Source organism: Adiantum capillus-veneris, chromosome 8 (genome assembly GCF_014529385.1).
Source record: "Adiantum capillus-veneris isolate H3 chromosome 8, ASM1452938v2, whole genome shotgun sequence".
In the NCBI taxonomy this organism is placed as follows: Eukaryota; Viridiplantae; Streptophyta; class Polypodiopsida; order Polypodiales; family Pteridaceae; genus Adiantum; species Adiantum capillus-veneris.
Window position 1 is genome coordinate 95,403,594 of NC_140938.1, and position 12,512 is coordinate 95,416,105.

Consider the following 12,512-nt stretch of genomic DNA (forward strand, 5'->3'; position numbering starts at 1 on the left):
TGAAGAGCCTTTTTCTAATTGCTAGAAGATTCAACATGATTGGATTGTGGTGCCTGAAGTCTCTAATTTTGACTTCTAACAAGGCACAGCGTTCCTTCCCATTTTTGCACCCAGAGATTTGCAGAACTACTACTAATACTGCCCCGGAGAACTCGGGTTCCAAGCCATGAAATTTCAAAGGCCACACTTCCCCATGAATACTCCCCCCGAGAACCGAGGTTTTGGACCATGAGATCTAGAGGTCTGATACAACCAAACACTCCCCAAACCACAGCCCGTGTTGCTTGGAGGTTCCATATACAACTAAATGCTCCCCAGAAAGTAGCCTGCGTCGTTTAGAGGTTTCTAATTATACATTCACTCAATCATCCTCCCAGGATTAAGACCTGAGCCATGAGTTATTCAAATCGCAGTTTTTTTCATCCAATACTCCTCCCAGACCAATGTCCGAGCTATGAGTTATTCTCATCTGCCAAAATACAATTGAAACCAGCATCAAAACCAGAATCGAGCAATCACAATTGGCACTAAAACAAGTTTAAAACATATAAATTTCATTTCAAGCAATTTCCAAACAGTATTCTCAAACAAAGTTTAAAGTATTTGAATACAAAGCAAAACTGAAAATCAATCGGGGTTTGTCTTAGTCAATGGAACTTGATGGATGACTGGCTTGTCCTTTTGCACCAAAGAGATGGTACGGTTCCGGATCCGGATGGCAACATCGTTCTGGTCGTGCCAAGGCATGCCCAAGAGAGCGTCTCAATGCCGTGACTTCATGATGTGAAACTGTAACGAGAAGGCACTGCGCGCCAACGAAAAAGAACAAACGGAACAAACTTTTAAGCACTTCAAAGACAACTGAACTGAAAGAGATGCACGACACACGAGACACAGAGTGGCGGAGTTCCACCCAAACCCTGCTTTGCATTTGCTCCCGCTAGAAATGCTAGATAGAGAGAGAGAGAGAGAGAGAGAGAGAGAGAGAGAGAGAGAGAGAGAGAGAGAGAGAGAGAGAGAGAGAGAGAGAGAGAGAGAGAGAGAGAGAGAGAGATGAAATGCTATATTAACGTCTTCAAAAGGCCAAAGTGACCTATGAGACCAGAAAGTTACAATGCGGTGTATCTGATACAAAGTCAGATTAACAAAATAAATTAAACTAGGATAACAAAATATAAATACTGCGGGATCCTAAACTAAGTAGTACAATGTGAAGACAATATGGGAGGGGAGTAGAGATCCATCTTCATCTGCACTCTGGACGACGAAAGAGTATGGCTTGAATCCTTTGCTGTAGCCTCCTTCGAAATTGTGTAGCTCCTCTCCTCCCTCGGGGTCGTCTAGATCTCCCTAGCTCCAATGCTCGGTCTATGAGAATGCCAGTAGTGCGGGTAGACCTCTCCACCGTCGCTGGTTGCTCCTCTGTCTGTTCTGCTGGGTGTATAGTATCTAATGTAAAGAAATCTGTGATCTGTCTCTGGGGATGTCTCTCTTCACCTCTCCTCAGTAAGGTTCCTCTATGCTTGTGTAACTCAAGTAGATAAAGCCCAAGACATCTTTGATCCTCGTAACTCATGACCCTAGATAGAGGCCCAAAACCTTCTCTGAATAGATAGTGAAAACGACCTCGTATCTCATAGTATACTGTGCAATGACATATGTAATGTACTTCTGTCTCTGGCTCTAGATGGCATAAGCGGCATATTCTGTTATCTGCCGGTGTCCCTCTGAATTTGCCAATCTCAATCTCGAGCTGATGTGAGGACGTGCGTATCTGGCCAATGGCACAACGCAAACCATGCGAAAGATGCGTGTCCATATAGCTAGGTCGAATCACAAACCCATCCCCCGTGAGGTGGAGAAGATGCTCTCTATAGAAAGCCATTTTTGTGCCCAACTCTTGTAACGGCTCTATCCATGTCCTTCTCGTGTCCAGCTCGATCAAATCCTGATGGATGAGTCTATTAATCTCTACCCGTGTCAGAGACCTCAAGGGTGCCTGAAGAGAGTATTGAAAAGGAGGCAACCTATCCATGGTGAAACCATGTGTCTGAAACCATGATGTCATCTGAGCATACCAGCATGATGTGTCCCCATTAAAAGCTAATTGTCTGGAGGACTCGAGAGCCACCCTGGCATATCTGTCTCTGGTAGTATCCCATTGACTGTGTACAAAGGAGACTGATCTTGTGAGCGCCTCAATCTCCACAGGGGGGGCAGCTAATTCCGCTCGAATGATATCATGCGGTATAGAAACCTTGGCTCTAATCAGCCGAGAGATCATAGATACCAGGGGCTTCTGGATACGCCTCCACCGATCCTGGCCTATAGAAGGTCCCCAAACCTGCACCCCATATAACATAGTAGAGGCTACCAAAGTATCAAAGAGCCATAACTTTGTCCTAGGTTCCTGGAACTGAACTTGTGAACACATCCTCTCCATTCCTCCCAGAGCCGCACCGGCTCTAGTTAGTCTAGTCTCTGCTGCTCTTCTCAAAGAAAATCTCGGCCCTGTGAAGACTACCCCAAGGTAAGTGTATGCATCTGTATACTCCACAATCTCCTGACCATATTTGAAAGTAGGTACTGATCTCCTGACCCATTGCGGTGTGGTGTTAAACACCATAACCTTTGTTTTACCTAGGTTTACACCCAGGCCACTATCCTCTGCAAAATTGCGTAGTGCGTCCAAATGTCGTTGCATACCTTCTGGTGAGTCAGATATCAGTACAATATCATCAGCATAAAGCAACAATGGGATCCACGTCCCTGCCAGCTGGGCACCCCTGTCACCCTTTCTGTCAATGTAATCAGACACCTCATCCACATACATACCGAATAGAGTAGGAGACAATGGGCAACCTTGTTTCACTCCAATAGTAGACTGAACTAAATCAGATACCCCTTCTGGAGTGCGTACATGTCCCACCACTGATTTGTACAAAGCCATTATCCCCCAAATTACCTCTATGGGCACCCCCATCTCTTGCAGTCTGCGCATCAATCGAGCCCTTGGTACCATGTCAAATGCTTTGCGAAAATCCACAAAGCTACAATAGATCCGTCTCCCATGTGCTCTGCCCTCCTCAATGATGGCCCCGAGTGTCAGAATATGATCAAGAGTGGAGAAACCCCTCCTGAAGCCGGCCTGACCCTTTGCTAGTACACCCTCGCCCTCTGCCCAACTACTCAGGTGTTGCTCCAGAATAGATGCATACAGTCGTGCCAATGTGTGTCCAATCATAATAGTGCGGTAATTCCCAGGCTCTGTAGGGTCACCAGCCTTGAAGATGGGCACAATATTAGACAACCTCCAGGTCTCAGGTAATCCCTCACACATGGCACGATTGAACAACACTGCGAGAACCTCCATCAGTATATCCTTGGCATGTATAAAGTGCTCCGCTACTAGACCGTCATGATCATATGCCTTCCCGGTCCTCATCCTGTCGATGGCCCTTCGTACCATCTCAGGCGTAAAGAAAGTGCTCGTAGTTGGGCAAGGCTTGGTAGGGTCTGGAAGGGGTTCCTGTCCCGGAACCGTATATAATGATGTCGCATATTGGCCCCACACATCAGGTGAAGTAATCACTGGGGGAGGAGAGTGCTTATGGAAGAGTCGCCATGCCTCTCCGGAGTCCCTACTCAAGAACATCTGATATAAGTCTCGCTCCATCTGAGCTAGGTAAGCTCGCTTCTCTTGTCGCACAAGGCGTCGGAAAGCAATCCGAGATTGTTTGTAAGTGATGACTCCTAACAGAAGATCCCTCTGAAGCTGTGCCCTCATCTCTCTGCATTCCTCATCATACCAACTATTCTGTGGCATGCTCCCAGCATGTCGTCTCTTACCCGGTTGAGTGTGTGGATATGCCACTGATGCAGCCCCATGCAGTGTCTCAGTCAGTATATTGGTGCACTCCTCCACTGAGAGGCCTGTACCATTTCTGCCAGCTGTGCCTTCCAATAGACGGTCCCAGATCTCCTCTGTATAAACGAAATCAGTCTCTGGTGTAAATGTATAATGGGTGTGTGGCCTGCCTCCTGGTGTCTGGGTTGTACTATACTGAAATTTAACGGACAGTGTCAATAGAGCATGATCTACTGCTATGCCCACTGGCCTGGCTCCCACTTTGAAATCATGAATGCAGGGGATAAAGCTCGGTTGTGTCATAACATAATCTACTGTACTGGCCCCATGTCTATGTGGAAAGCATGTGAAACTGGCTGCTCCAGGAAATCGCTGTAAGCCATTAAGTATGGCTAATCCATGTGTGGTCGTCATTTCCATGAGGTATCTCCCATACTCCGTTTGCTCTCTGTCATCTGAGCATCTGTCAAGCCCCAACTCACCCATATCCAGCTCTCGAAGCACCTCATCTGAGGTGTCGTAGAAGACTGTCTGAGAGAGAGAGAGAGAGAGAGAGAGAGAGAGAGAGAGAGAGAGAGAGAGAGAGAGAGAGAGAGAGAGAGAGAGAGAGAGAGAGAGAGAGAGAGAGAGAGAGAGAGAGAGAGAGAGAGAGAGAGAGAGAGAGAGAGAGAGAGAGAGAGAGAGAGAGAGAGAGAGAGAGAGAGAGAGAGAGAGAGAGAGAGAGAGAGAGAGAGAGAGAGAGAGAGAGAGAGAGAAATGAAATGAAATGAAATGTTATATTAACGTCTTCAAAAGGCCAGAGTGACCTATGAGACCAAACTGATACAAAAGTGGTGAATCTGTTACAATGTCTGAAAAGTGTGAAAGTGTGAAAATAAATGCGAAAAACTAAATACAAAGTATTAGATAAACTTCTTAGGAGCATTCTTGGTGTCTGGCTAGAATACTTCTAATCCTTTGTTGTAGTCTCCTCCGATGAAGTGTGCTTCTACATCTCGGTCGTGGTCGTCTCGATTTCCTAAGCTCAATCGCCCTGTCAATGAGGGTGCCTTTGGTATGAATGTGGGTACTCCTTTGTGCTTGCTGCTGGCCTCTTGCTTCTCCTTCCATTCCTGCTTCTCTCGATCCGAAGAAATCTGTGATCTGCCTCTGAGGCTGTAGTGCTCTTTGTCTTCTCATTAGATTATCCCTGTGCCGATGTAGTTCCATTAGGTACAGGCCTAAGCACCTTTGATCTTGGTATTGCATGACTCTATCTAGATGTCCAAAGCCTTCTTTAAATAGGCAATGGAAACGCCCACGTATCTCATAGTATACGGTGCAATGGCATATGTAGTGTAATTCTGTCTCCGGCTCCATTCCGCATAACTTGCAAATTCTGCTCTCAGGTGGGATTCCCCTATATCTGCCAAATTCAATTTCCAGCTGGTGTGAGGATGTACGAATCTGACCAATAGCACATCTCAAAACATGAGACAGGTGGGTATCCATGTAGCTCGGGCGAATCACAAAACCATCTTCAGATAGCTGTAGGAAGTTTTCTTTGTAGTCGGCCATCTTCGTGCCCAATTCTTGTGTAGGGTCTACCCATGTTCTCTTAGTGTCCAACTGTATAAGATCTTGGCGGATGATTTTATTAATCTTCGCTCGTGTGATTGCCAGTGATGGAGCCTCAAGAGAGTATTGGAAGGGGGGTAATCTTTCCATACTGAATCCGTGTCTCTGAAACCACGAGGACAGTTGCGCATACCAGCATGATGTATCTCCTTTCATTGCTAATTGTCGAGAGGATTCGAGGGCCAATCTAGTATATCGGCAATTATTTGTATCCCATAAACCATGTATAAAGGACACTGATCTGGTAAGAGCTTCAATTTCTATCGGAGGGGCAGCTAGTTCCGCTCAGATAATCGCGTGTGGTACGGAGGCCTTGGCTCTAATCATTCGGGAAATCATAGGTACCAAAGGTCTCTCCATTGACTTCCAAGTATCCTGATCCACAAATGGTCCCCAAATATGGACCCCATAAAGCATAGCCGAAGCCACCACAATATCAAAGAGCCAAAGTTTTGTTCGTGGTTCCTGAAACTGCACTTGTGAACACATCCTCTCCAACCCTCCCAAGGCCGCAGAGGCTCTGGACAATCTAGCATCCGCTGCTTTCTTAAGAGTTAACTTCGGTCCTGTAAATACCACACCAAGGTATGTGTATGCATCTGTGTACTCTACTGTATCCTGGCCATATGCAAATGTAGGTGCCGATCTCCTAACCCACTGCGGTGTGGTGTTAAACACCATAACTTTGGTTTTACCCAAATTTACCGATAGTCCGCTGTCCTCCGCGAATTTATGTAATGCATCTAACTGCCTCTGCATTCCATCCGGTGATTCTGATATCAATACAATATCATCTGCATACAACAACAAAGGGATCCATGACCCTGCAAGTGGGGCACCTCTGTCACCCTCTCTATCAATGTAATCTGATACCTCATCTATATACATACCAAATAAAGTAGGGGACAGTGGGCATCCCTGCTTTACTCCAACGGTGGAATGAACAATGTCGGAATCCCCTTCTGGAGTACGTACATAACCAGTTACTGACCCGTATAAGGCCATGATCCCCCAGATAATCTCTTCGGGGACCCCTAACTCTTGCATTTTGCACATCAATCTGGCCCTTGGTACTGTATCAAAAGCTTTCCGAAAATCCGAGAGAGAGAGAGAGAGAGAGAGAGAGAGAGAGAGAGAGAGAGAGAGAGAGAGAGAGAGAGAGAGAGAGAGAGAGAGAGAGAGAGAGAGAGAGAGAAATGAAATGAAATGAAATGTTATATTAACGTCTTCAAAAGGCCAAAATGACCTATGAGACCAATCAGAGAGAGAGAGAGAGAGAGAGAGAGAGAGAGAGAGAGAGAGAGAGAGAGAGAGAGAGAGAGAGAGAGAGAGAGAGAGAGAGAGAGAGAGAGAGAGAGAGAGAGAGAGAGAGAGAAATGAAATGAAATGAAATGTTATATTAACGTCTTTAAAAGGCCATAGTGACCTGAGAGACCAGAAAGTTACAAGGTGGTGGATCTGATACAAAGTCAGAGTAACAAAATAACAACAGTACAAAACAAAGATATATACTATGGGATCCTAGATTGGTCGATGTGAACTAAGCAAAAATGGGCGGCTTGCTGGGATAGCTGAATCACAGGAGATCTAGCATCGGTCGTTAGCGGATTTCATCAATCTCCTCCATGGTTAGTAGTCTGATCGGGCGTCGTGCATGCTTGGCCAGAGTGCTCCGAATCTTCTGACGTAGCCTCCGTCGATGCTGTGTAGTCCTCCGCAGTCGTGGGCGCCTGGATTTCCCCAGTTCAGTCGCTTGGTCGATCAGTGTGCCTCTGGTGTGCGACGAGGGGGAGCTCTGCTGTGGGAGTGGCTCTTGCGGCTGTCCCGTGTCTGCTTTGAAGAAGTCTGTGATCCGTCTTTGAGACTGGCTAGCCTCGCCACTCATCAGGCTATCTTTGTGTCTGCGCAGCTCGAGCAAGAACAAACCCAGGCATCTCTGATCCTCGTATCCCATGACTCTTGAGAGTGGTCCAAAACCCTCTCTGAACAAGCGGCCTCGTATCTCGTAGTAGACGGGGCAGCCACATGTATAATACAACTCTGTCTCAGGTTCCATGTCACACAAGGGGCATGTCCTGGCCTCTGCTGGTACTTCGCTGTATCGGCCTGTACAACGTAGAGGGCGGTACTATTTCAATTACCTGTTAACTTTACACAGGGCACTGAGAAGGGAAGAGAACACAGTTGCGTCCAGCGACTCGAATGTCACTGCGCACATGAGACGGACACCCTGTAGGCCCCAAAGACTGGCGCCCCTTTCGGTATTTCTTTATTCAAATCAAGGTAGACGATCCGACCACTTAGCACAAGCTTTCACAAAGCTGTCCAAACCTGGCGAGGGCTGAAAACGCAGGTTTTCGACCTGATTTTGGCAGCCCTGTAGGTCAAAAGCACCTGTCTAGGACGGATTCCCTCGCTATCTGGAAGCTTTCTGGTGAGCTGTCACAGAAATTCAGCGGGCTGTAATTCCCTGTTTTTCATTGCCGGGTGCCCAAAAGCCAGTACACGCATCCCAAGGCTCTCACGAGGCTCCCCCGGGGTTCCCTTGCAGTTTAGGTGCGAAACCCTAACCTGCAGAAAAACACAGCAGGCTGTAATTCGCTGTTTCGGATCGTTTTTAGCGGAGCGAACACGCCTACGCGTGTCCCAAGGGCTCCCGCACGCAATGGGACAGTTCCCCTGTGAATTGGACGAGTTTTCACGCGAGAAAACTCTCCGAACTCTCAATCTTTCGCGATGGAACTCTGCGTACCTGTGGGGGATTAGCAATTAGCTAATCCGGTTCTTGTTCAGAATGCTCTTGCCTTGGCAAACGCGCATAAACCCCCAGAAGTGTACATGTTCATCTGAGTAGCCCAACTAGTGGGGCATTACCATATGTGCCAAAGGGGAGAGAGAGATGCACGAGAGCAAGTCATCGCGCTACATGAGACAGAGGAGAAGGCAAGCTTTCCATTAAAGCTGTAGACCTGCACCCACTACTCACACACACACTGTAGGTCACTTGTGTTCAAAAATCAGCCTCCTCTCTCAAATTGGGCGTCCCCTCTTCATGCTGGAAGTGGCAAAACTGCCTGGAGCCGCCATGTGTCCAGTTTGCCCCTTTTGAGTTAATTCTCTAGTTCCCACTGACTTATAAAGTTATAAGTGACTTTCCGAGTGGCCAGACTTCATTTGGCGCACACAAGCTTCCATACTCATTTGAATTCACTGCTAACTGGCCCGACCAGTCCCAGACTGACCGACCTAGACTCCCGCTGTGAGAAACCTTTTCGGCCGTAGCCGTTTCACACTGGCCATGCAATGTCCACTTGCACCTTTTCAAGGGTTCTAGGGAAAACAAGTAAAAATAAAAATAAATAAAATATCTAGTACTTATTTACGAAAGGCAACAGGAAAAATACACCTCCTGGTGACACACCCCACCCTTGAAATATTGCAAGCGACCTCGCTTGCATGCCAATAATACATGCGGTATCTGTTGATATCACACATATTCTATGATGGGAATCCAAGATATAATGCTTCCGGAAATGTAGCGTTGGATGATTAAACAATCCCACCAACCTGGCTACGACACATATATCAAGCATAGAAGCCTTCTAGTGTACTCTGAAGCACAAACTTCTCTAGCTAAATTCTGTATGGAATGAGTAGATACAATTGCTTAACTACTCTCTTGAGCATCATGAACCATGCTCTTGCCTTGCTCCAAAAAGGCTACATCAAGTCACTGTGGGTTCCATTTGAAAGGCTTCAAGATACAATTGCAATAGATGAGGTGAATCAAGCAATTTAGACTCTTCCATCCATTTGGCATCCAACGATGGATAGTTCTTGAACTTCACCAAATAGCGTCTTGCAACCTTTCCTCTAACCTTTCTTTCTTTATGTGCCAATATTTGTTCAGGAACAAGGATTTCATACAATTCTTCCACTTCGGGTTGTTCCTCATCAAGTATATTCTGTGGCACATCACCAACAAAGGGTCTTAGAAGGTTGACATGAAAAGCATTATGTATTTTCCAGCCTTCTGGTAGCTTTAACCTGTAAGCTACATCGCTGATCTTTTCTGAAATCTGAAAAGGACCATAATATCGCATACTGAGCTTAGGAAACAAGTGTTCCTTGCCTTTCCTTTTCCTTAACTTGGCCTTTTCAAAGCGCAAAAGCACCCAATCACCAAGTGAAAATACAAGTTCACGACGGTGACGATCAACAGCTTTCTTTTGCTTAGCCCGAGTCTTCTCAAGAGCAATCTTTATCTTCTTGTATGTTTCATCCATATCTTGAGCATACTTGTCTGCCTCAAAAATCTTGTCCTTAGTCTGCAAAATGGGCGGGACTTTCTTCCCTCCTTCCACTATCTCAAATGGTGCCTTACCTGTTGACGTATGCACAGTGTTATTGTAAGCATATTCAACCAATGGAAGATGGTGTTCCCAAGTTGCCTTGTGCTCTGACACATAACATTTGAGCAGGTCTAGAACAATAGAATTTGCCTCTTCTGACTGTCCATCAGATTGCGGATGAAACAAAGAAGAGAACTCTTCAAACAATGCCTTCCAGAAAAGACTCGTCATACGTGGATCCCTGTCACTGACAATTGACTGAGGCATCCCGTGATATTTAAAGATATTGCTCATGAATATCTTGACCATGTGTTTTGGCTTTATCTTCTTCCTCACAGGAATGAAATGGGCCTGCTTACTGAACCTACAAATGATAGTCCAAATCCCATCATTGCCTGTTTGCGTCCTTGGAAGATCAAAGATAAAGTCCATTGCTATGCTTTCCCATGGCCTATTTGGGATTGGCAATGGCTGCAACAATCCCTGTTGCTTTTGTCTGTCAAATTTGACTTTTTGGCATACTAAGCACGATCTTACAAATGTGTCAACATCTTGACGCAAAGCTAGCCAATGGAAGAATGCCTCAACCCCTTTCACTGTCGCATCAATTCCACGATGCCCAGCATAAGGTGGAGCATGACTTTCCATCAAAATCTTTGGCCGTAACTGTTTAGTAACGCATAACTTTCCATGCATCATGAGAAAGTCATTCTTAAGCATATAGTGCTCATGATGTTGCCCATCAACAAGTTGGTCATAGATCCTTGCAAAATCTAAATCTTCAGCATATTGTGTCTTCATTTCGTCTAGTTCACAATGGTACGGAATTGACATTGCTGAAATTTGGGGCTTTCGTGACAACGCATCAGCCACCACGTTCTTTTTCCCTTGCACATTCACAATCTGAAAATGGAACATTGACAAGATGTTTGCCCATCGCATGTGCTTCTCAGACAACTTCGTCCGTGTGAGAAAATATCGCAAGGTTTGATGATCCGTTTGGACAACAAAATCAGCCCCTAGCAGATAGTGTTTCCAACTAGTGAGAGCATGAATTACTGCCAGCAATTCTTTCTCATAGACTTGCAAGTTCCTTTCAGTCTTCAAAAGAATTCTGCTCTCATATGCGACTACTCGGCCATTCTGCATTAGAACTGCATCAAGACTATGGCCACACGCATCACACTGAACCACAAAAGGTTTCGAAAGATCTGGCAAAATGATTACCGGATCTGAAGTCAGCTTCTCTTTCAAGTGTTTGAACGCTAAATTTCCTTGGCTGTCCACTTGAAAGTAACTCCTTTTCCTTGTAGTGCATGGAGTGGAGAAGCAATCTCAGCAAAATTTCGGATGAACCTTCTGTAGTAGGAACATAAGCCTAGGAAGCTTCGAAGGTCATGTACGGACTTCAAGTCTGGCCATGACCTAATTGCTTCCACTTTAGCGGGATCCATGCGTACCCCATCCTTTGAAACAATGTGCCCAAGGAAGTGAATCTCTTGCAAAAAGAATTCACTCTTCTTCGCATTAATGAGTAGCCTGTTCGTACGTAACTCATTGAAAATTGCAGTCAAGTCATCCCTATGCTCCTCTTCAGACTTCGAATAGACAATCATGTCGTCAAAGAAGGTACCCACGAAGTTTTTATGTGGTTTAAAAATTCTGTCCATCATTCTATTAAACGTGGCAGGAGCATTTGTGAGACCAAATGGCATAACAAGAAACTCATAGAGACCAAATGTTGTCCTGAACGCAGTCTTATGGACATCTTCTGGTCTAATGCGTATCTGATGATACCCACTCTTTAGGTCTATTCTTGTAAACAATGACGCTCCCTCAAGCCGATCAAGAATGTCATCTATCCTCGGTATGGGGAACCTGTTCTTGATGGTATTCTTATTCAAGGCGCGATAGTCAATGCACATGCGCCATGAACCATCCTTCTTCTGCACTAAGAGTACAGGCAAACAAAAAGGGGATGAACTGGGCTGAATCAGCCCCTTCTCTAAAAGCTCGTTGACTTGACTCATAATCTCTTTCTGCTGGGCTGCACTAACCCTGTATGGTGGTCTATTCGGTGGACCAGAACCTGGCACAAGATCTATGGTATGATCCTCAGGTCTCTCAGGAGGTAACTCCCCTGGCAAAGAGTCCGAAAAACAATCACTGAAACCACTCAAAAAAGTTGACCTGTCTTTATCTAAGGTAGACAAATTAGATACAACTTGAGGTACTTCTTTTGCAAAGATCAAGTACGCAGAAAGATGATTCTTTATTACAGATGAAATAGCAGAAGCAGAAACAACTGGAAGAGACTCGCCTTTAAGCTTTACATCAAGGACATGAGTCTTTCCTCTATGTACAAGGGTAATCTTTTTGTTGTAAGTATCCACCGTAGCATGCAACCTGTAACACCATGGGATACCCAGTAACACATCACAGCCCTCAAGTGGCATAATATGAAACTCTTCCGCATCCACATAACTCTGAATGTGCAGACGAAGCTTCCCCAAAATGGGAGTAACGGGCTCTGAATGACCTGGGCATGCCAAACGTGCTTCCCCTGTCATACCCATCTCCTCTGCACGAATGCCCAACTTTGATGCCAATTCTGGTGATATGAAATTTGCACGGGCTCCTGGATCAAAGAAAACCAGCACTGTCTTGTCTCTAAC

The 12,512-nt window shown here is 45.6% G+C and overlaps 2 protein-coding genes across 2 annotated transcripts in view; one reads left to right on the top strand and one right to left on the bottom strand.

Moving 5' to 3' along the window:
* The window catches only part of LOC147452588 (AMP deaminase-like), a 125,429-nt gene that overhangs the window by 13,062 nt on the left and 99,855 nt on the right, over positions 1-12,512 (top strand). The window lies entirely within an intron of this gene.
* LOC147452589 (uncharacterized) lies at positions 1,072-4,396 on the bottom strand. Its single transcript, XM_086518977.1, has one exon. It carries the CDS (start codon positions 4,352-4,354, stop codon positions 1,247-1,249), a length of 3,108 nt encoding a protein of 1,035 aa, XP_086375103.1. The 5' UTR covers positions 4,355-4,396; the 3' UTR covers positions 1,072-1,246.

Excerpts from the sequence above, each read along its gene's own strand:
- LOC147452589 (XM_086518977.1), bottom strand. The coding sequence starts at position 4,354 with ATGGGTGAGTTGGGGCTTGACAGATGCTCAGATGACAGAGAGCAAACG.